This window comes from Xyrauchen texanus, chromosome 32, assembly GCF_025860055.1.
Source record: "Xyrauchen texanus isolate HMW12.3.18 chromosome 32, RBS_HiC_50CHRs, whole genome shotgun sequence".
Classification (NCBI taxonomy): domain Eukaryota; kingdom Metazoa; phylum Chordata; class Actinopteri; order Cypriniformes; family Catostomidae; genus Xyrauchen; species Xyrauchen texanus.
Window position 1 is genome coordinate 12,941,325 of NC_068307.1, and position 25,413 is coordinate 12,966,737.

Genomic DNA, 25,413 nt, shown 5'->3' on the forward strand with positions numbered 1-25,413 from the left:
TTCCTTCTGGCCACTCTACCATACAGGCCTGATTGCTGGAGTGCTGCAGAGGTGGTTGTTCTTCTGGAAGGTTCTCCTCTCTCCACAGAGAAATGCTGGAGCTCTGTCAGAGTGACCATCGGGTTCTTGGTCACCTCCCTGACTAAGGCCCTTCTCCCCCAATCGCTCAGTTTGGCCGGGCGGCCAGCTCTAGGAAGAGTCCTAGTGGTTCCAAACTTCTTCCATTTATGGATGATGGAGGCCACTGTGCTCATTGGGACCTTCAATGCTGCAGAAATGTTTATGTACCCTTCCCTAGATCTGTGCCTCGAGACAATCCTGTCTCTGAGGTCTACAGACAATTCCTTGGACTTCATGGCTTTGTTTGTGCTCTGACATATATATGACCTTATATAGACAGGTGTGTGCCTTTCCAAATCATGTCCAATCAACTGAATTTACCACAGGTGGACTCCAATCAAGTTGTAGAAACATCTCAAGGATGATCAGTGGAAACAGGATGCACCTGAGCTCAATTTTGAGTGTCATGGCAAAGGCTGTGAATACTTATGCAACATGCAACAAATCAGTACAAACCTAGTACAGGATTCATTACTTTCACACTGAAATTTCAAATATGTCAAAAACATATTGAGCTACACGTAAGTTTCAGTGGTATACCCAAATGACAATAGTCATATTATACTGTCCATGTGTTACACTTGCAACACTTCCATGTTGTTTCTTCATCAAATAGCAATGTTAAATGTAACTCAAGTGGATCACTGAAACAACCGCCACCTTGAGTAAAAAATAACATGTATAATATGTATGTGTACACGCATAGGGATACAGAAAATCAACGTGATATAGTATTTATTTTAGTATTGAATTTAGTACCAAATTTCTCATTTTTGTTATACCCTTTAAGAGATAGATTGAGGAATACTAAAAAAGTGTGGGCACAACTCCAAAAAAATGGATGAGGTAGAGGGGGTTAAATGAAGTCCAGGGTCACTAAAGATCTGAAGTATGTGAGAAAAGACAAAAAAAAAAAAAAGAAAAAAGTAAACTGATTATACTTTGTACATTTGTACAGACTAAATTATTTAGGGTAAGGTACAATAATGATGCAGTGGAGATGGAGCTTTGTTTATTAATAATAAAATATGATGGATCATGCAGAACAAAGCCAGAGAAATTGAATAATAAAATAAATAGGATTTAGACTGGCTGAATACTGTATCTATTTTTATTTTGGCCACACAAATGGCAAAGATCACTACTCATTCTCAGCTGACTCACCATCCCAGAAAAGTGCTTTGTGATTTGGTTGTGCAACTTACAGGCTTTACGATAGCATCTCTGTCGTAACAGATTAAGTTTTTCTTTTACTCATACACAATTATATTTATTATCAATGTGAAACAACATTTAGATTAATGGATAAATTGAAATTTAATTTGATTCATTTGTGATTTATTAACATTTTAGAATGTCAATCACGGTGTGATATTGCCATAACATTTCAGCCATATGAACCAAAAGGTGTAATTGCTGCTTAAACAGTCCAGCACTTGTCATTTTAGCTCTTGAGTTTTTTTTTTTAGAACTCAGCACTGTCAAATACACAAATAAAATACACGTCATTGATATGAGGAGGACTGAAACAGTAATAAGATGTCTTTTGTCTGTATTTTGTTCAGCTGTTCATAGTAGTCATGATTAGACAGAGGGAACACCCACTACAGGCTTTCTGTCACTTACTGCAGAGCTAATAATATATAATGATAACATAGGGGCAGAGAGAGAGAGAGACCAGACCAGCTCTGGTAACAGGGTATAAAAGAGCCAAAACGAAAAGGAGACAAAGTACACAAGGGGTCAACTTTCCTCCGTCCAGTGACAACACCACCGCTGTACAATATGTCTCAGGTAGGCAAATATGTCTATATTCAGTGTTGGAGAATTTGTGATGTGACTGAAAATGAAAGTGTGTGTTAACAATTTGCTTAACTACAGATAAAATGTACTGAAGAAGAAATTTCTCTTTTGAATTAGTTAATATTCATTTATTCTCCCTCCATCAGCTAGAGGTAAAGAAGAAGAAGCGTCCAGTTATCAAAGAGGAAGACCTGAAAGGAGCCCGCAATAAACTGGGGATGAAGGGTGAGGCCAAGAGCAAAACATATGAAGTCATGGTCGAGTGTGGTGAGTTTGCTACCAATTATATTTCAATCACATTTTTTGTATAAAGCAATAACTGAAACCAAGTTTTGATTTGAATGGAAATGGTTATTTTTGAATGTAGATTTTGAAAAGCTCAGTCAACAGAACTATTACCATTTTCCATAGTAATTTGATTCCTGTACATTTAACACTTAAAACAGAACAAACATTAAAGGTGTAGTTCTCCCTAAATTTTAAATAGATTATCATTTACTCACCCCCATATCATCCCAGATGTGTATGACTTTATTTCTTCTGCTAAACACAAATATTTTTAGAAGAATATTTCAGCTCTGTAGGTCCTTTCAATGCAAGTGAATGGTGGCCAGAACTTTGAAGCTCTAAAAAGCATATAAAGGCAGCATAAATGTAATCAACATGACTCCAGTGGTTAAACCTATGTATTCGGAAGCGATACAATCAGTTTGGGTGAGAAACTAACTTTGTTACTATAAATCTCTAGTTTCACTTTCACTGTCAGAATGTGAAAGTGGAGATTTACAGTAAAAAAGGACTAAAATATGTATCTGTTTTTCACCCATACCTATCATATCACTTCTAAAGACATAGATTTAACCACTGGAGCCTTATGGATTACTTTCATGCTGATGCATTATATGATTTTGGGGGTTTTATAGGTCTTACCACCATTAACTTTCATTGTAAGGACCTACAGAGCTGAGATATTCTTCTAAAAAGCTTAAATTGTGTTCTGCATAAGAAAGAACGTTATACACATCCGGGATGGCATGAGAGTGAGTAAATTATGAGATGATTTTCATTTTTGGGTGAACTATCCCTTTAAACATTTTGGTGTCTAGTTTCAAAAGAAGCAAGAGGTATAAAAGTTCTGTAAGGTTTGTTCTAAAACTGTTATAATTGTTTTATTACACTGAAGCCTATAGTGTTTAATTATTGCATAAAATAATAATATTGTATGATTGTTGAATAATATACAGTGCAATAACAACATTGCATTATATTGTTATATTGTATTTAATATAACCTAAATAATCTTGTGTAGAGCGCATGGGGAAGGTTGCACCGTCTGTATTCAGTGGAGTACGATCAGGAGCTGAGACAGCATTTGAGAAACCCAAGCCTCCATCAGGAAGCGTGTTTGCCAAGTGAGAAGTTGAGTGGAGAGATGAACAAATAGACTCTTGTTGTATGTGTTTTATAAACAGTATGTCTACGATGGCATATGCCATATAGGTTCTTGACTATAATGGGGTAATTTTGTTGTGTATAATTGTATTTTTTCAGTAACAATACACTACAATGAGATGCATTTGTTAACATTAATGTATTAGGTATCATGAACAAACATTTAACAATATATATATTTTTAACAGCATTTATTAATGTTTGTTAATCAAAAATACATTGTTTATTGTTAGTTCATAGTGCATTAACTCATGTTAACTAATACAACTTTTGATTTAAAAAAAATTTATTGGTATGTGTTGAAATTAACATTAAGATTATTAAATGCCGGAAAAGAATTGTTCGTTGGTAGTTAACAACATTAACATGAACTAATGTTAACAAATGGAATCTTAATGTAGTGTTATCATTAATTTTTTTACTGTTAGCTGTTGTTAAAGCATTCATTGTCCTTAAAGACCTGTCTGAACCCTTATGTCAATTTCTAATGTCTTGTTTTGTATATAAAAACATTTCTAAAATTGCCAGTCACCAAACATAATTTCTGTCAAGTCGTGTACAAATATGTCTGTCATTTCAAACCAAGTGCATGACACAGTTTACAGATGCTCATTCGTTAAAAGATGTAGCCACACCAAGATGTATTTCCTTACCCAGATTACGGTTGAACTTATTTATGAATGTTTGTTCACTATATCCATGAGATATGTTTCAACATCACACTCCAATCTAAGGGTCATCATCACTGAAGCATCTCACACAGTAATTCACAAATTTCAGCTAGTTAAGACACCTGGGGAATGACAAACATCTTCAAAAAGGACATTCAACTGTAAATGACTGAACTCAACTTAATGAATAAACTTCACACAAATCACCAATTAACAATTTTTAAGGGATAGTTCACCCAAAAATGAAAATTCTCGTATCATTTACTCACCTTCATGCCATCCCAGGTGTGTGACTTACTTTCTTCTGGAGAACACAAATTAAGATTTTTAGAAGAATATCTCAGCTCTGTGGGTCCATACAATGAAAGTGTATAATAGCATAGCAAATAGCATAAAAGTAATCCATACAACTCCAGTGGTTAACTCCACAACTTCAGAAGCTACTGTATATGAAAGGTGTGGGTGAGAAACAGATCAATATTTCAATCAAGTCATTTTAACTATAAATGTCCACTTTCACATTGTTCTTTTTATGTTTATGACGATTTGCATTCTACGTGCATATTGCCACCTACTGGTAAGGAAGTAGAATTTATAGTAATAAAAGATTGATCCGTTTCTCACACACACTTTTTATATTGCTGAACATGTACAATGATCTGCCACAGCATTAAAACCACCAGCCGAATATTGTGTAGGTCCTCCTCGTGCTGCCAAAGCATTGCCAACCTGCATCACAGAATAGCATTCTGAGATGTTATTCTTCTCACCACAATTGTAGAGTGGTTATCTGAGTTACCATAGACTTTGTCAGCTTGAACCAGTCAGGCGATTCTCTGTTGACCTCCTTCATCAACAAGGTCTATCTGCAGAACTGCTGCTCACTGGACGGTTTTGGCACCATTCGGATTCAATTCTAGAGACTGTTGTGTGTGCAAATTCCAGGAGATCAGCAGTTAGAAATACTCAAACCAACACATCTGGCACCAACAATCATCCATGCAATTATCTAATCGGCCAATCGTGTGGCAGCAGTGCAGTACATAAAATCATACAGATATGGGTCAGGAGTTAATGTTCACATCAATCATAAGAATAGGGAAAAAATGTTCTCATTGATTTGGACCGTGGCATGATTGTGGTGATGAAATATTCTTCTAAAAATATGTTTGTGTTCAGCAGAAGAAATTCATACACATCTGGGATGGCATGAGAGTGAGTAGCTAATGTGAGATTTTTTTTATTTTCGGGTGAACTTTAATAACGCATGTAAACGGTTTACTTTATTTCCCCAGCAGTTACACCATTTTAAATGTCAGAAAGACTGCAAACTTTTCACTGAATATTGTACCACTTTAAATACCCAAGGCTTGCAAATTATCCATGATTAAATCAACAAATAACAGAACATTATATCATTCCCAAAAATAAAACAGTCTGCCAATATCCAAATTGATCATTTTGAAAATCCAAAACATAAATCTGACTTTCCTGTTCATTCTTGGATAAGTGAAACTCTTCAAACTGCAAAACAAGTAAACCATGTAAGAATTAAACTTAATTAAAAAACATAATTGAATCTCAACAGGAAAAATACTACTACTACTACATTTCAAAATATAGTTACTAAAATATAGGGTGACTTCATGTATTCTGATAAACTAAATGTTACATTAGTTGACCAGCTCAATAAGCTCTGATTAAAATAAATTATTAAATGCACGTAAAATACTGTATAAACTATAAAGAATTCTGCTGGATGATTATGAAACATCCAGTCCAACAGGTGGCGCCTCATATTAATAAAGTGTTGGGTATATTCTTATCCCAGCTACTGATGCATCCAACCCATAATAAGCTATTTGATGTCCCCTGTTGGGGGTAAAGGAATATACAAGACCACATTCAACTAGTTTAATAAAAAATGCTGTCTAAAACCCCCAAGATAACAAAATAATTTGTAAAAAATAAAAACCTACAGCTAGACAATGCATGTTGAGATTTAATTAAAAATAAAATAATTGTAATCAATATTAGTGGCATAATATTGATTACCACAAAAATTTAATTTTGACTTGCCCCTCCTTTTCTTTATAAAAAATCCAGGTCACAGCAAGGCACTTCCATTGGAAGTCATTGGGATCAATCCGTAAATGTTAAAATATTCATGTTTTCAAAATTATAGCCAGATGATGTATACAATATATTGTGATAGAATCAATTACTAACCTTTTCTGTGTGAAGTTACAGCAAATTTTACAACTTTGTAATGTCAACTGACTCTTAAATCCTAAGATGACTGTAAAAAAATAGTTAACAAAATAATTAAAGCTAGTGCTTTTATAAAATTCTAAAATTCATAATTCTGCATTTAAACCCTCCAAAACTTGACACCATTCACTTCCATAGTAAATGCCTCCCTGTAACCTCAAATTTTGCTATTTTTAATGAAAAGGAGGGTCAAATTGATTTTTTGAGGTAATCAACATTATTATGATTACCTAAAAAAAAAAAAACGTTTTTTGACGTAATCGTAACAAATGCTGTCGATTTAGCTTAACATGTATTGAACCCGAATATTCCTTTAACATCAGGCACACATTTTTTTCACTCAGAGCACAGGCATCCAGCAATTACTTCTAGTATGTGTATGACAATACAGAAGCAAAAATATCAATTTACACAAATATCATGAGACAAAGCTTAGCATTTTTAAAACAGTATGTTTATTCTTTTTATTTTAAAAAATAAAAAATAAAACTAAAAAGGACTATTTCATTGTCGCTATAAGAAAGAGTACGGAAGCACTGAGAGTCTTTGAGCATTTCTTGCTCTTCAAGTATGTTTGTTTAGTTCATATATCAGGGGACTGTGCCTCTACTAGGGCAGGCCAGAGGGGGCATGGGGCCAGGCCAGTGATGAAGAAGGGGCAGTCTGGGCCTGCTCGGGATCAGTATGTTCTGGTTCTTTGGCCTAGTCTTAAAAGCCCATTCAAATCACACTCAAGACACCTCCTCTCCAACAGAATCCATTTTTTCCTTCATTCAGTGACAACAGCAGTGAAGTCCATACAGCAGCAAACGGTTGTGAGTGGAAAAAGGAAGTGATGAGTACAGGAAATTTATAGGAGAGTTAAAAGGGAGAAGACCATAGCAAAGAGAGAGAGAAATAAAAGGAACAGATTAGAAGGTAAAAGAGCAGTAACTATGGTATTAAAAATGAGGAGAAAAATCTCCATCCAGTCCATGTTAAAACCACTCATTTCAATGCAACACCACACTCAGTAAATTGCATAAATGTATATCCTAACAATAATTACAAGAACAATGAACAACACAACATGCATCATTTCCCACAACAAATAACGGGAAACTCAGCAACTCAATTCATGTTGACGGGAAAAAGGTCTTCAAAAATGTAAACAAATTCACTCCTTCGGTGAAAAAAAAAGAGGTTGTGGGATTTATCCATGTCCACCACTCTTGTGCAATGTCCCTCTGTCCCAAGTGCAACTGAGGCAGTGTTAGTCTTCTTAAAGTTCCAACCCTCCAGTCCCTTCATTAAACAACCACCCTGCAGGTCATCTGTGGTGCAGCAGAAATCGGTCTGCATACTGCGACATGGTTTCCCAATTCCGCCAGAGAAAAGCCAAGATTATGAAAAGGAGAACTGTGGAAAGCATACGGCTACGTGTTTTCATCAATGGAACCACACAGTTTGCGACTGTCGAGACAAACACTAGAAGAACAGCCATGACAGCCAGCAGCACATTGATGAGTTTGCCGAGTAAAGTGCGTGCTGTAGCATTTTCCAAACCCTCTAACTGAACCACCTGTTGCTGCTGCTGTTGAAGCTCCATCTTAGAAATGCGCGTTTGACAAGCCTCCAGCGCCTCCTACAGAAAGTGAGGGAGAGCGGTGTTATGGGTTATAGACAAAATCACAGGCTCCAGACTAATGCAGCTACAGTCAATGCGAGTATATTGAAACAAAGCCTAATAGAGCAGAACGTGTACATTTTAGCTGATTGATATTTAGAAAAACTAGATAGTAAGTCAGTATGGATTTAATCATAAATTGCTTTGAGAATAAATGTTGTCCACCAGATCAATACAAAATAGCTTAAGGAATACAGAAAATGCTCTTTCCAATCAGCTATCTTTGCATTCAATATTGTTTCACTTAAAGTCCATATACTAGAACTGCTAGCAAAAAAAGACTTGCACAAAATTATTTCTAAAGGTTCACACCTTACAACATATAATATATACAAGCTGGAAATAATAGTTCCTGTAGCCCAACTATTAGAGCACAGTGCTAGCAGAGCCAATGTCATGGTTTCCCCTTCCCAGGGAACATGCCTATGTAAGTCACTTAGGATAAAAGTCTGAGAAATGCATAATTAGGGAATACAAATATAGGTACCTGTATGTCTCTGGCTCGTTCATAAGACTGGTATGCGATTTTCTCCTCCATGCTGGCCAGCTCCTGCTTCAGGTTGAGAATTTCATTTTGATGCAGCTCTGTTAGGTCATTTAACTGCTCTTCTAAATGCTCACACCTAAAGATAATTTAACAAATATAAAGGGTGAGAAAGTAACCAACCAACTAGCACATTATCATCCTATCCAAATAAATGCGCTGTTTTGATTATAAAATATTGTAAAAAAAAAAAAAAAAGAAACACACACACACAAAAAAAAAAACACTTTCATGAAGGGGCAGAAAATATAATTGTATTTTGAGGGCATATAACATGGGTCATACTTCTGTTTCAAATACTTATAATTAGACAGAGAATATATTACCTCTTATCCATCAAATTAAATCAACATAGAAGGCCTAGAATAGAATATTAAGAACTACATGTTACAAAAAGAAAAGAAAAAAAGGGCATTTTTTGGGGGGTATTTTAGTCACTTTTGATTGCATTTTGCTCCGAGCCCTACACAATTTCTGACCCTGACAAACACCTCAATAAAAACCTTTGAAACACTTAATCTATGTAGACCAGAGTAAGTGGGGAGCGGAGCAGGGAGTGAATTTACGAGATTTTGCCTGTAACGAGAAGCAGGTATTTTTTTTGCTTCATGACAAGCATAACATGAGGCTAATGTTACATTTTGAATAAACATGAAACTATATTTGTTATTTTTAATTTAACACGTTTAATTTCCAAATGTTTGTGATAATAAAATTAGGGCTGTCAATTGATTAAATATTTTAAAATCAAATGAACTACATAAATCATTATTTGCCACCTACAAGGAGGAAAATAGGGGAAAGGTTGGGCCAATGGGCAGCGAACAAAGGGATAGTCCTGTATGGACTGGAGGAGGTTGAGCGATACCAATACCAATTGAGCGATACCAATTAGATTGGACTTAATTCCATGCACAGTTCTCGCTCTGGACCCAAACTTCCATGGGAGTTGGACTCTCTACTTCTCCGGAGTCACTCATGGTTAGAGGTGCCAAGTGGGCATGAGGATACTCACAAGTTCCTGGCTCGGCACCATTATTTTGACAAGTAGACGACAGGGTGACTTGTGTTGCAGAGGGGAAGGCTCTAACCATGGTCTGTGCTTCTGCACTGAACTGCAGTTTGGAGTATCTGGCCTTTTTGGAGGCCCTGAATAGGGGCCTGCAATGGGTGCCACCTGGGGACTCCATAGTCCTGATGGGCGACTTCAATGCCCATTTTGGCGATGATGGATCCACCTGGAGGGGATTGATTGGAAGGAACGGCCTGCCCGATCTAAGCCCGAGCTGTGTTTTGTTTGTGGACTGTCCCTTGCTGACAGAGAATCTTAAAAACATGAAGGCGGTACAGTACTTCAAGCCTGAATTGCTCATATGATAGGAAAATCCCTTATTATTGTCCGGGGGCATGATTATTCGCATACATTTTTTTAATGCATTCTTTTTATATAATTAATCACACTGAATTAACACGTTAAATCAACAGCCCTAATTAAAAAACAAACATTAAATAAACTTTACTGTGGATTGGCAACTTGGCACAAATTTTACTATTGAGCAAACAGAGAGTGGTGCTTCCCCACTCTCCAGAACCTGAACCTGGAGTGAAGCTGGAGCGGTATGATTACAGAATGGTTTAAGTGAGGTAGAGAAATTGCTTTCGCTCCACTCCACTCTTATACTGTGATGTAGATGACAAACCACACAACCAGTGCCAATGGACCTTATTCACATTAACGACATCTTTGATTTTTGATGGGAATGACAACAAGGTTGTGAGGGATAGACTTAAAGTCTCTTCAATGGGTTGTACTGTTATAAGTATATTGGATCGTTCCGGTGACAAAACATGGAAAAAAAAACTTTGAAAACTTAAGACGTGATCTAGGAGCTTTATACAGTGCATGCTGTTGAAGGGACTATGAAGTCTATCCCTCACAGCTTTGTTTTCAAATATGATGCTACTGTAAATGTCTATAGAATACATTTCTATAGTAGCATGTACCTGTATCTCTCCTCCTGCAGAGCCTGCATGATATCCGTATAATCCCTCTGGTAGTGACTCTTTAGGTTTTCAAAGGATTCTTCAAGTCGATTCTGGTTGTCCTTCAGTTCCTGGATCTCATGCAGCAGAGCATCGAAGACAGAGCTCTGGCCGTGCTCCAGTGTGTTACCCTTTGAACTTGGAGGCCCTCCCGGAGCCCCAGTGGTGCTATTTGCACCTACTGACCCTGACGTAGCGCTGGAGCAATCGTCCTCACTGCCGAATTTTGGGCTTGACTGGAGCTGCCCAGGTACTGGGGTCCTGGTGCAAGCTGTCCCTGCACTTGGTACAGGTTCATCCCCTTGTTGTTCCTCCAAAGAGTCTTTTAGGGCAGAGATATTGTCTGCACTTCCAAACTTGTTGCGAATAAGAGAGGCAAACTCGCGGGGTTTGGACACAACTGCTCCTGCGGCGGAGTGGGTAGCCTGAGAGAAACTGGAGAGGCCACCAGTCACCTGAGGAAGAAAGTTTTTTATTTATGGCATAAATATGACATTTTGGGATAGGATTGGTCAGGATGGTTGACTAATGAGTTTATATTAGTGCTGGCAGTGGAGATTAATTGCATAATTTTATGTAGTTAATTGTGATTAATTGCAGATTTTAAAAGTGCAGAAATTTTACAGTAATATACATATATACACACACACTTTTCTTATCAAAACTTACATATTTTTAATTTAGGAAAGTAAACAAAACGATATGTAGCAATATACTGCTTTATTAACATTTTCCAAACAAAGACTTCCACAATATAGGTAGAAATGCACTAAAATATCACCAATTCAAATAACATTAAACGTTTCCCAAAGTCTAAGTGGGAGTTTGACTAATTGAAAGAATAGTCTCCCCACATAGGTTGCATATTCATTGAAATCAGCATTAAATGTCAAACTCTCATTCTCCATAATATTAGTCTGCCAGTAGACTGCGGTTATCTGCTTTTTTACAGCAATCGTGAAGCTGTGTTCATGATTCGCATCAAGAGCGTCAATGCCAGCGTCGAGCACCAACTGGAACTCACATGAAAAGTACTTGCAGACAAAAACGTCTCATTCTGCGTTTTGGTGATAGTTAAGATTTGTTGTGCTTCTCTGGTAATGAAAATAAGCCTTACGCTGAAAAATACACGATTTCTATCACAAGTCCCATCTGGGCTCATTTCTCCATTTTATCACTGACAGGGAGGAGCTGTCAGAGATTCTTTTATTTACTGAGAAAGTAATCTGTGCAGCTCTATCAGAAGAGAGTGTAACAGTGAACTAGCGTTTTAAGGCCGCCCATATAATGTCTATACGACCGCCACGTTATGCTGTTTTATGCTAAGCTTGTAGGCCCATCTTGCAAGAAGGGCTCTGGGGCTGTCTGTTTTTAGAGTGTGCATCAGTGTAATGACTCCGGGCGGACACATTACAAAGTTTCTGCCCTTCACACCAGTGTTTATGCTGTATTAACGGTAAATGCGTTAATCGCGCTTAAGATGAACACGTTAAACTTCAATTAATCACATGCATTAACTCTGACAGCTCTAGTTTACACAAATTTGTATATTCCATGGAAGAAAAATAAAGCGACATTATGGTAAATAGCCTACATGATGGTAGAATTTTCATTTTTGGGTGAAATATTCCTTTAACACTATTCTGAGGAGTTGAATCAATTCAACAATGCATTTCAAGAACATTACAGTCAGAATTCAAATTGCCTGCAGTGAGCAATGTTCAATTATGTTTATTCTGTAGGACCATGTAAGTTGGTGCAATAAAAGGTTATAGCTATTTAGGTTGTTTGTTGAATCTGTCGGTTATGCCATTGCAGGGCTGCACATTTTTGCGATATTGTTTATTTGCTTTCAATGTACGTACATACGCAGATGGTGTTGCATCTAATCAGTGTCTCGTGGACATAACCCTTAACCAGTGTAAATATACAGAGCTTCTTAAGACCAACTAATCAATAAAGGCAACCAACCGTTGATTTTGAAAATATGTGGTTTACACAAGTTCTTTAAATGGATAGATTGTGCCTTAAGTCACAAATAAATAAAATTGAAACCTCTCTTTTGTTTCTTGAATCTGTAATAAGCTCTACATAATATCCAGAATATCTGGGTAGTTGAAGCTGGGTACATGTCCAAGGATTTGTTTGATTAAAATATCAAGATATATATAAAATAGTAAGGTTAAAATGTATATGAATATTAGGGATGGGACGATAAATAAAATTTCAATATATCACAAACCAAAAATAAAATGAAAATAAACAATTGTTTTGCTAGACAACACCAAATCAATCAATTCTGGTGACTCTGAGAGAAGCATTTTTTATTATTATCATTTTTTTGAGTGTGTATAGCATTTATGTAACATTTGGCAAAAGCATTTTTAAAAGAGGCTATTTAGACTAATGTCAGAAATTAACTTTTCAATTTAAGGGCAACATTTACCCTCTGGAGTTGATTTTAGGGGCATGTTTTTTTCCCCATTATGAGGGCATTGTAAGAGCATACTTTAGAACCATATAAAATATGACAATATGACGTCATTGTGTTATTTCAAACACATTAAATTAATAAATTCTTTAAAATAGACCAGATAAGTGCCAGATAAGTGGTTACATTTAAATTTAAATTAACATCAAATAATTTCATGTGATACGTACACCGATCAGCCACAACATTAAAACCACCTGCCTAATATTGCGTAGGTCCCCTTCGTGTCACCAAACATTCCGAGATGCCGTAGATTAGGGCTGGGACGATTCATCGCTATAATTCGACATCATCGATTACATAATTACGTCGATTTGCATAACATGCGTCAGTGCGTCACAATGGAATAATTTAAATGGCAGCAACCGGTTTAAGCATGGATTCCCCGAAGAACAAGCTGCAGATAAAAAAAAAAACTCGCCCATGGTCATCTAAAGCGTGGTAGTATTTTAGCCAGAGACCCAACAATGTGGTTCTGTGTAAGCTATGCAAATGGGAAATGGCTTATCACCGCATTACGTCAGGCATGAGCGAACACGAAGCGAAAGCATCCCGGAGCGCTTGTCAAGACGGCAGCACCGTAAGTCCTGTTTACTTTTTGTCCCCACCCAAGCATGACGTATATTAGTATTTCAACATGTGTTTCTGTTAGTAGTAGCCACTTAAAATAGATTTTCTTAATGTTTCCTCATCGCCCCATGTTAAAAGTCATTTCTGCACCACTCCTAATGTAACTTTACACCATGTGTCATCTAATTTTGTTATTTGGCCATTTTATATTTTCATTTAACTTTAACGGCCATGTATGAGTGAGAAAATGGCGTAAACTGTGTGACTGTTACAGTCTGTGAATCGTTTCAATTATATTCCTTGCCCCACTGAGATTTAATTAGATTGCAATAGTTTAAATTATTCCTGTTAGAAAAAAGTTAACTGTTGCTCGAATTGCACTAATATTACTGTAAGATGAGGGGGTGGGATAGAGGAGGAGAGGTGGAATGTGGAGGGAGGGGAGGGAAAGAAGGAGGGGGAGAGAGAATGTGTGTATGTGGTAAGTTGGGTGTGTGTATTACTGAGAGTTTATTAAGAATGCACAAGTTTTAGTTATTCCTGTTAGAAAAACATTTGTGTTACTCAAATTGCACAAATTTTACTGTAAAATGATTTTATGTTGGACTGCTAAACTCAGTTGCACAATGTTTTGATACTCCCCCTGAAAGTGACTGATTTTACATTTAATTATATTGTTGTTGGATTGCTAAATGTAGATTGCATTATCCTTTTACTCGAATTGAACAAGTTCTTACTTCAAAACACTCCAAAATTGTACTTCCTTTGCCAGTTGAGGAAGTTCAACCTGCCACAGGCACTGTTGATACAGTTCTACTCAGCAGTCATCGAGTCTGTCCTCTGCACTTCAATAACTGTCTGGTTTGGTGCAGCTACGAAATCAGAACAAGACTACAAAGGACAGTTCGGACTGCTGAGCGGATTATTGGTTGCCCCCTCCCCCCCTTCAAGAACTATACACTTCCAGAGTGAGGAAAAGGGCTGGTAAAATCACTCTGGATCCCACTCACCCAGCCCACTACCTTTTTGAACTGTTGCCTTCTGGGAGCACCAGAACTGTCAGGCACAGGAACAGTTTTTTCCCTTAAGGCTATCCATCTCATAAACAGTTAAAGCCACCCCATTGAGCAATAATTATGTGCAATACACAGTTTAAGTCCATTTATATTATCTAACATATCCTCTTCTGCCATTACATACAAAGAAAAAAACTTTTTGCACTGTACATAACATACTGTATTTTTGTACTTTATATAACGGATTTGTTTTAGATTTGCACTACGTATGCATGTATGAATGAATGGTGTGTGACTGTGTTTATGTACGTATATGTATAATTATATATAGATATTTGTTTTATCTGTCTTGCTGCTGTTTTTGTATTGTTTTTTTGTATCGTTGTGCACAGGAAGCTCCTGTCACCGAGACAAATTCCTTGTATGTGTAAGCATACTTAGCAATAAAGCTGATTCTGAAAATACAATTTAAGTAATTTACATTTAGCAAACCAACAACACAATAAATTAAACAAATGTAAAATTCAAGTCACTTTCTGGAGGAATATCAAAACATTGTGCAACCTCGAGTTTAGCAGTCCAACATGAAATAAAATTAATATTGGACTCTAAAACAGAGATTACCATTTAAGACAGGGCTATTTTTGTTGCAGAATAATTCTCTGCAGTGCACACTTTGTTTCTTGTAAATTTGTTTGCACATTTGTTTGCGTTTAATAGAAGATCATTTAATCAAATATTGAAATATTTATGAGACAAGTATTTTATATTTATTTTGGGTTAATTCATTGTTATATTAATCAAGTAATAATAATAAAAACATCGTTAGAAAAATCGGCAAATTAGTCTGATTAATCGACTAATCAGAAAAAAGATAGTTAGATTAAATCTATTAAAAAAATAATCGTTAGGTACAGCCCTACCGTAGACTTAGTCAGTTTGAACCAGTCTGGCCATTCTCTGTTGACCTCTCTCATCAACAAGGCATTTCCATTCACAGAATTGACGCTCGTTTTTGGCTAGTACATTCAAGAGACTGTTTTGTGTGAAAATCCCACGTGATCAGCAGTTACAGAAATACTCAAACCAGGACATCTGGCACCAACAATTATGCCAAGGTCCAAATAACTGATATCACATTTTTCCCCATTCTGATGGTTGATGTGAATATTAACTGAAGCTCCTGACCCGTATCTGCATGATTTTATGTACTGCACTGCTGCCACATGATTGGCCGATTAGATACTCACATGGATGATTGTTGGTGCCAGACGGGCTAGTTTGAGTATTTCTGTAACTGCTGATCTCCTGGGATTTTAACACACAACAGTCTCTAGAATTTACTCAAAAACCATCCAGAGAGTAGCAGTTCTGTGGACAGAAACGCCTTGTTGATGAGAGAGGTCAACAAAGAATGACCAGACTGGTTCAAACTGTCAAAGTCTACAGTAACTCAGAAAACCAGTCTGTAAAATTGTGGTGAGCAGAATAGCATCTCAGAATGCTATTCTGAGATGCGGGTTGGCACTGTTTTAGCGGCACAAGGAGGACCTACACAATAGACATTAATCACAATAGACATTAATCTAGCACATGTTTATATGAACGATGACAGCTTTATGAGGAGGCATGAGAGAGGATGCACAGGTGGATTCGATGTGGAAATCTTTTGTCAAAGCACCTGACGCATGCATAAATTCTCCTCCCCCTTTACATCTGACACAAGAGTTGTAATTCACATTTCACCGCAGTTTTACATGTAATTGTCATATCCCAGAGTGCATCTTGAATTATTAGGATTTATTCTTAATATAAAATTTAATCAAATTTTAACAACATAACGGCAAGCGCTCAGAGGTAATGCAGCTGAGCTAAGGCGACGCTCTGAAATGAAGCTTAAATAAGTGGTACATTTTATTTTACAAATACATTTCACTTGGATTCCTCCATCCTCATTTTCTGTCCTTGCATCTTTTCATTGTATCCTAAAAGGGAGCTGACAGGATGCATGTAAAAGAGACAGTTTTTGAAATGAGAAGCCATATATGAGAGAGTCGCTGCACTGTTTCTTTGCCAGTTCTGCACTATATGTGATTGATATTGTTTTTTTTTTTTGTATCAAAAACTGACAGTAAACAACATAAGATATATTCAAAGAAACATCATGAAACAAGTTCGTGCATTCCTAAAAGCCAAACTTTGTGGCCATTTTACAATGTTAAAGTCATGTTCAGTATTTACGAATTCTGTGGAGTATATAAAGTGACAAATATAGAAAATCAGTTGTCAATTTCAATTAATGAGGCCATAATTTCAACAGAATTATTATGTAACAATATGCTGTTATTATTATTTTAAATGAAGGATGTATTGTTACATAATAAGCATGTCACAATGCAATACATGTTAACTTTCCAAAAGCATTTGAAGTCAACTAAATATGAAACTGACAGGCAGAACCATTTCATTTTGTAATTCAAATCAGGCCAAAGGTGGCTGATGAAATAAACTAAAAGTGAAACCATGGTACTAAGACCAAAAACAAAACGTTGACAAGTAAAATGACCAATAGCCTGAATGAATACTTAAGATCAGTATTTCCCAACCTGTTTTGCCGCAAGCACCCCCACAGCACCATCAGTAAGGCTCAAGTACGCCTTCATTGACACAAAAACAAAGACGTGTAACAAAGATTAAATATAATTTAATTGTATATTGTATATCATTAATATTGTAATATCTCTGATTAGAGCTGTCATAATTATTAAATTTGTCTGACAGTTGACAGTCTTACTGAGATTATGACGATTAATTGTTTTAGGATTTTACAATTAAGATGATTAATTGTCATTCTTCTTACACCTTAAGAAGTAAATTATTCATATTTAACTTGATATTATATAATAAAACAGGAATATAAGATATCCTCTAAGGCTTTATAAACTTGAATGTCATGAATGAATGTCATGAAAATAAGATTTTAAATATCAAAATATTTCCAAACACTTAGCATACATCTATTTTTGGTCAACTTTAGTATTGGTCCATTTTACATTTACGCTGTTGTTTTTGGAACACAGCAAACCAGAATAGCTGTAGCTATTACATTATATTTGTGTGTGAAATTTCGCAGGTGGCACCTGCATCACAGCACTTCAGAAGCGGTTAATCTTCACTCGCTCTTCAGTAGCTGCTCGAAGTGCCGTCCGTGGTGTGGCTCAGTAAGGTGGTCGGTCAGTAAGTGCTCTGACCGTTCATGGCGTGTATATATTTATTTGCTTATATTCGCTTAAATTCCCTTACTGGGATAGTAAAATGTGATTGGAAATTCAAGTGCACAATAATCATGGTTCTCAAACAACTGCGATTAGAAATTTAGCCTATTTAATAATCATGACAGGCCTACTGTATATCTGATGTACAAAATAAAAAGACGATGTTGCCGGTTATGACGTTTATTTAAAAACAACAACAACAATTACAAAACGGGGCCATATGAGCCATAAAACTCGCAATTAGAACAGTCTAATGCTCTAAATTATACAGAGTACCCTCTTGGTACATTTAGAAATATACAATTTTACAAATTAAATGTTACAAGTTTTTACAAATACAAGTTTTTAATCATTTTGGTCATTTTGGTAGACAGTCTGACTGATTTGGATCAACATGAATAGTATATAAACCGTTGCTATTCTAAACAACATCATCCATTTGGTACCATTATTTAAAGTAGTTATATTAATCTAAATTTAATTGAGCTCTATTAAATCACCAAAAAGATCCAAACCTGGCTTGGGAAGATAGTAAATGCTTGGGTTACATTGCATTTGTCATTCTTAAACTTAAAAAGACTGGTTGGTCACCTACGATAAATGCAAGCATGTCAGAAATGCAAACCTGTACTCCAAGCCCTCCTAAGCACAAACTTTTAATATACAAATCTGTAAGAAAGAATAGCAGACATTACCTTGGCACCCACATCCTTCAAACCCTGGTGCATGTCTCGCAGGACATCTTTGGGCTGGCGTGGTATTCCATTGTGCTCCACTTCTCTAAGCTTACGGTGGTAATGTTCCAGCTTCCTCTGGAGCTGCTGGATGGTCTGTGCAGACTTCTGGTTCTTCTTCTCAAACACCTGCTTTATGCGTGCGCTCTGCAGTTTGTCTGCATTGTTGGCCAGCTTCAGGTACTCGGCTACATTGTCGTCCCTTGCAGTTTGTTCTATTTTGATCTGCTCTGTGAGTTTGAGGATTTTCTGCTGCAGTTGGGCAATGGCCTGTTTCGTGCGCTGAGGGTCCGGGGTGCCATCCACTGAATCCACACCATACTGACCACCATCTGAACTATACGACAGAGCATTGGGAGATACCGCGGGGCCAGACACCTCCAAACGATCTTGCTGTAAAGGAAAGAGAAAGATTTAAAGCTGTGCCGATACAATTTATTTATAGCGGGTTCTTTACTCACAATATTGCATGGATACTTTATAGATATCCTTGTAAAGATATCTATTAATGCTTGCTTTAATATCATTTCCTACTGCTCAATTAATAAAAAGTAAACACAAATCTGAAAACAGCTTTTAATAATAGCACCGTACTGGACAAAAATAAGGGAAGACTCTACTACGGTCCAATTATGATATTGTGATGCATCACAAAGTATCAAATCATGAAACATATATCATGTGTATCACATTGAGAAGTAGTTGGCAATACCCAGCCCCAAATAGATTAGTGACAAAGAAAATATTAACTTAATACTTAAAAAAACCTCTCATACAAAAAGCAATTTACAGCTTTATTGTATTGGCTACTCAACACTTATAATCATAAAAAAACTGCTTATTCAAGCTCACTAGTTATAGTAAAATGACATAAGTAACTCAATAGGTATTAATGAAGTTCAAATAGTTATCACTATTTTAACACAAACAAGATCTAAAATAAATTACCGTTATTGGCAGTTCACTTTCAATGCAGTCCATCTTGAAAGACATGCCACTTTGAACTATCTGAATGACTACATCAGTCTCAGGAGCCGGTAACTGCTTGGACCTCTGTACCATGACATAGCCATCAAAGTTCTGAGATAATGCAGGGCATTTGTACAAATCACTGATAAAGAACGGCACACTCCACCACAGTATCAATTGTGAAAGAAAAGTGAACCAAAGTTTAAAAAATAGAAGAGCATTTCAGGAATTTTTTTGGCTTTACTTAAATGATCAATTATGCAAACAAAAAAAGCTTTGATTGAAAACTTTAGAATGACCTTGCAAGGAAATGAACTCTGTCCCTCCACCCATTAACAGCTAACAGGCGAAACCGATTATCAGTGTTATGGCTTTTACTGATCAAAGATAAGACAGCTAGAGTGTGATCGAAGCATCCTTTAATTCATTTTTATAAATCATTTAAGAGCTCCAACAGCATTGTTCTATTCTGTTAAAACCAATTATTGTTAAATAGGTCATATGTTTGCTGCAAATTAGTAGTTCCCCTGTTTGTTGTGTAACTTGATATTAAACACACAGGCAGATTTCTCAGCTACATGGGCAAGCAAACAGCAGAAAAACTAGGTGAACTGATCACCTGGCCAACAACCCATTTGATAAGACCCAGACGATACCTGTGTGGACTTCATTACAGTGCCATTACAGTTGATTTATTTTGACTTTTTCACACCTTACACTTCAGAGGATTTTCTCTCAACCCAGGTCTGTTTATCTGGGAATCCACAGTTCTGTTTGATTAACCAAGCGTTAAAGCCTCTTATAGAGGCAAGCTAACTCTGACAAAATACATTAGCCTCAAGTGTCAGTGAAAACAACAGGCCTAGTTTGCATGCAGCTGATGTTCAGAACAACCAAATCTAGGGAACTTACCTAGCTGTAAAGACTCGTCTGTAAAAGCAGACAGGGGCTTGCAGATGGAAAAACATCTCTCTACCAATATTTTTCACTTAAAAACTAAAGGCAGCATCCTGCCCCTTGCGAATCCACCTAAACTACCCCCTATTGGCTCAAAGAATGGTCTGAAATAAATGACAGGATTTCTGTTTGGACACTCCTCTGAGAGGAACATTATGGATGGTGCCATTAAGCTCCAAAAGGTGAGTTGAATCACTTTAAAGGATCTGGGTGTCTGCCAATGTATCTTGTGGAAATGCTTTGCTGTTAAAAATTACATGCTTAAAAGGCTAGTACTATGAAAATGTAAGCATAATTACTCTCAAGAGATATAATACAGCAGCCTTAGTCAACAATTCTCTTGGTAAAAGAATACTGAGCAAGACGATGTCTATTTTGAGTCAGCAGCAGAAAAATACAGCTGATAATAGAGGAAGGCTATGCAGAAGAATAACTGGTTTTGCAACTGTGAACTGCAGTTCTAAATAAAGTTGCTGCACCTGTCATGCAGGAGCAAACTTAACCTTGACTGTATCCTTGAGGACACATAAAGAGCAAACAGTATCCCTGATCCCACATCCTGATTGAAAAAATGAATAAAATAAAAAGCTATTTGTTTTTACTTTGTTGTCTATGCTGCCTACAGAAGCACTCTGAACTAAAGAGCACCCAACGACTTGGCTAAATATAGCAAGGCTTAGAGAACATAGTGACCTGCCACACAAGCTTCCTGACCTGTGAACATGGTCAAATTGTTCATCCATCCTGGAGGTTTCTTTCATACACAAACAGCATGCAATAGACTGCGGTCTACACAGTTTACAGTCACATTCAAATTTGACCCCATGTTACATTCAAATAAAGTGCCATCACATCCAATCAGATGCTAATGAGTTTCTGGAAGATCAAATCTAAATTTATTTAAAAATACTATGTAAGCATATGCATTGCACTTCCGTTTCCATAGGATTGTGTAATTTCTGTCTACTAAATACTACAATTTATAATTTGCTCAAATGTGAAATTTAAGTAAAACACTATCGATAAAGGAGATTTAAAAGATGTTAATGATCATTCAACATCACTGAAAACTGACACTAAGACTGTATAAGGGAAATACTTCACCCAAAAAAGAACATTCTTTCATAATTTACTCGATGTATCATTGTATCATGTATCATTAATTACCGCAGCCATAGCCCTGTGGGCAGGGCTCAAACATGACTCAAGGTCCTTTTCCAGTCCAGTACCATCTCTTCTCCTCTGTAGTTTTAGGTCTCCCACTAAAAAAACTTGGTGAAAAAAGCCCCTATAAAGATTATGTGGCACTCACCCGTTCAGTCTCTTCAGTGGAGTGGTACCCAGAGGACAGCAACATGTCTGCTAAAGCCGGGCTGCTTGGTGTATCTGTGGTAGAGGAGGAACGTGGTCGTCCGGCCTGCAGCAAGGACTCCTGGGTGCTGCGCCTGTGGATCTGGGGGCTGCCTTTCTGTGGGGGCTCCCCTCCACCCCCTGCCTTGCTACGGCGGTTCTGCAGGCTGGTGCCTCTCTTCATTATGGGGGGGCCTCGAATCTGCTGCAGCACGCGGCTCAGAGCTGCAGGGGGGGCGGAAGCGTGGGGGTCAGAGTTAGGGGTGGTGACCGTAATGGCAGGGGCTTCACCCAACTCTGGCCCCAAGTCGAAAGGCTCAGGTATGGGGCCTGAGGAGGAAGAGGTGGAGTCGTGCGGCGAAACGGACGAGCGTCTGCGCTGAGGTTGGAAGAACTGCTTCAGGCCATGACCCAGCACACCCATGTTCTCCAAGGCATTGTGGGTAATTTTGGACAAGCCATGATCAGGCTCGGACGCCCTCCTGCTCACCTCCCGCTCTGCTCGACCCCCAGAGTCTGGCTCCTCCACACCAGGCTGCTCACTACCACCCTGGTCCATCAGGAGGTGCCAGTCTCACTCAAGAGGGTCAGCACAGGGGTGGGTTTAGCCAAGCCCCGCCTCCACCACCCCTCTGATAGGCTGATTCAAAAGCCAGGAAGCAGAGGGTGGCAGCAGTCAGGTGGAATCTGAGAGCAAACATGCATCTGTGGTTTGGCGCAAAGTCATGCTCGTCTACCACAGAAGGAAAATAAAATGGATTATGTCATGCCGCTGTAAGCAATGGAACACAAGCAGCAACTAACATTAAATTAAAGCTGAAGTGAGTAACTTTTTAGCTTCAAAAATTCTCCTATCCCTGCTTAATATGCAGAGACAACTATAAGTAAGCCTTTAGTGGGTTGATTCCCTTGATAACTGTAAAGATTGCGTCTCTGTGGCGCTATAAAAACTGCTCGGTTTGTTTGAGCGACCAGTCAAAGCAACATTGACTCAACCAATAACATCAGTTTGAGGCGGGACTATCTGTTTGTTTGATCAACAGCAGATTGGTGGGATAAACTGTTTGAAAACAATGTTAATTTTTGCAATTCTGTCTGGTAAAATTACACACTTCAGCCTTAAGTCACAACACCAGTGCATTGGTTGGCTTAGAGATATTAAGATGTGGCTGATATTTTTAACTTTGGCCAGTTGTAGATGGATTAAATTTATTTTCATGATGTCATTAAAAGAACGACTCACCAATATAATAATGAGAGTGACAGAAGAGGTCATGGATTTAAAAAAGCCACACCATCATAATTCTGAGCCAACCAACTAAAACTACAATAGCAAATGTAACTATTGACACACTGTTAGCGATCTACAGCCATGGGTGTTGCCAAGCGAATGAGGTATGAAAGAACTACAAAGAAAACATGAGGGTGCTAATTTCTGAAATGCTCATAGAATCACTGGGTCAACTGTCTTTAGAGCACTTTGATACCACAGAGGTATTTGCTATTTTAATTAGAACAGTATTTTCCACAATTAAGTTTGCTTGACCCACTGATTTCAGACCCATTTAGTGAAACGCATTGCAGAAATTTCCTGAGGATGTAATTAAAAACATAAAACACAAAGCTAAGGTGAGTGGAGGCTTCAATATGACACCGAAAGATGGGTTTGGCGTTGTTAAACATAGACGTGAGCTTAGGCAGGGTGTCAAACACTCAATGGCAATCACCCTTTGGAGCCGAGGCAATACTACAGCCCTAGAGAGCCTCTCAGCCAATAATTTATCCATCAGTGGATAAATGCCATGTTTAAATAAACATAGCATGCTAGAAATCATCACTCTCTAATTGACATTATCACATAATATGTTGAAAGATTAAAAATGAACAGTTATTTCAGGTTCAGAGAGAGATAAACAGTGGCTCCTACCATAAGTCCAGCCTGGCCTCCACTGGCTCACAGTTCAGGGTTGGCTGTGGAGGAAAATAGTCATCACTATGAGACTGGACTCAATCTAACATGAATAGCATACACAACATATTGTCTAACAAAACTCAATTACACCCAGTCAGAGCAATGATACAGATTCAAATAATGACAAGATGGTGTGCTCCTATTTGGATTTTGATTAAGTCATTTTGGTAGCAGACATTATTATTTTGAACAACCATAGTTGAGCAATTTCCAGGAACATTAACATTCTATATGATTCATTATCATTAGATGACACGGTTTTATTTCCTTTATTCAATTTGTCATACTAATTTTGCAAACTGCTCTGTGAAAGTATTTAATAAAACCATTAGGAATTCTTCAATAAATCTGTCATTTGTAAATGTCTGATAGAGCCCAGTGTGTTCGATCTACTGCATACTCTAGAGCTTCAGGTGTGTTCAATCGAAATTCGTTGAGTCTAGCAGAGAAGCTCAGGCTTAAAGCTGGAGTATGTCATTTCTGCGACACTAGCGCCATTGAACAGAATTACAAAAATAAACGTTTTTAAAACAGATTTCTGAATACGCCCCTTGCCTGCAGTTGTTCAAACAGTCAGACAGTAACACCCCCAACTCAATCCATTGATTGCACGGACAGAGTGCATGAAGGTAGGCAAGTATGTAGTTAGACAGGCAGGTAGGCCATCCAATCATTGCATTCGGGCCGAATGGTGGGCCTTTTACAGGCCTGTGACTGCCACAGATAATGGATTTTATTTTTTTGTATCAGAGCACTTGATTTATTGATTGCTGTAAGGATGCAACTTTGAACCAGTATAACACAAATGCTTCTGGTATAAATTGCATACACTAGCTCTAAGATTGGCCTCAGGTGGACAGAATAACAGCCTTACCTTAGCCTTAGGTCTGATGGAACCAGGGTCAGAAATCAACTTTTTCATAAAAGGGGCAATATTTGATGTCCAGGAGCATTTATGACAATTTTGTTTTCTATTCTAACCTTATAAAATGACCCTGTCATCCTTTTATGTTAAAATGTAAACAATGACTTCAATTTGAAAGAAGGCATGTTTCAATAATTACAAAATTGCATAATATGTACATCGCATAATGTGCATTGTTACTGAAACGAAACTTTTTTTCTCATGCACATATTTCCAAGCAATTTGGCTATTAAATTTACAGAGCTTGCAAAACTAATGCCATGCCAATTGAATAAAACAACGCAAACATTTCAAAAAGAACATTAGTCAGAGATATGATTCCAACACTAAAAGTGGTCTAATGTAAAATTATTATTGTATCATTAATAATGTTTTATTTCACATCAAGGCTATTTATCCAGATAATATTTTTGTTAATATTATTAACTACATTGTAGCATTTGATTGAATTGTATTTTGTGTTCTCTCAGACCTGATTAACATCCATCCATCCCTCCCACACTTTTGGCTTCTAACTGTTGAGGAGGCTGATGATGGGCAGGTAAGTAGGCTATAGCACATTGAGTGACAGTGTACTAACTAGG

General features: G+C 37.3%; 2 protein-coding genes across 7 annotated transcripts in view; one reads left to right on the forward strand and one right to left on the reverse strand.

The window, feature by feature from the left end:
• The first annotated feature begins 1,765 nt into the window (after positions 1-1,765).
• On the forward strand, positions 1,766-4,268 carry LOC127625673 (musculoskeletal embryonic nuclear protein 1-like). The gene is made up of 3 exons (XM_052100999.1): positions 1,766-1,914; positions 2,070-2,190; positions 3,233-4,268. Exons 1-3 carry the CDS (start codon positions 1,906-1,908, stop codon positions 3,337-3,339), a joined length of 237 nt encoding a protein of 78 aa, XP_051956959.1. The 5' UTR covers positions 1,766-1,905; the 3' UTR covers positions 3,340-4,268.
• A 1,463-nt stretch (positions 4,269-5,731) lies between these two features.
• Positions 5,732-25,413, reverse strand: part of LOC127625659 (transmembrane and coiled-coil domains protein 1-like) — a 28,780-nt gene continuing 9,098 nt past the window's right edge. For 3 of the 6 annotated variants that reach the window (XM_052100971.1, XM_052100973.1, XM_052100972.1), the window contains exons 3-9: positions 23,860-23,903; positions 21,895-22,665; positions 18,618-19,049; positions 17,254-17,304; positions 10,532-11,025; positions 8,471-8,606; positions 5,733-7,941 (exon numbers count right to left, since the gene is read on the reverse strand). In XM_052100971.1, the coding sequence (XP_051956931.1) occupies positions 7,627-7,941; positions 8,471-8,606; positions 10,532-11,025; positions 17,254-17,304; positions 18,618-19,049; positions 21,895-22,491 (2,025 nt within the window). In that variant the 5' untranslated portion in view covers positions 22,492-22,665; positions 23,860-23,903 and the 3' untranslated portion in view covers positions 5,733-7,626. The other 3 variants (XM_052100975.1, XM_052100976.1, XM_052100974.1) reach the window with 3 other exon arrangements.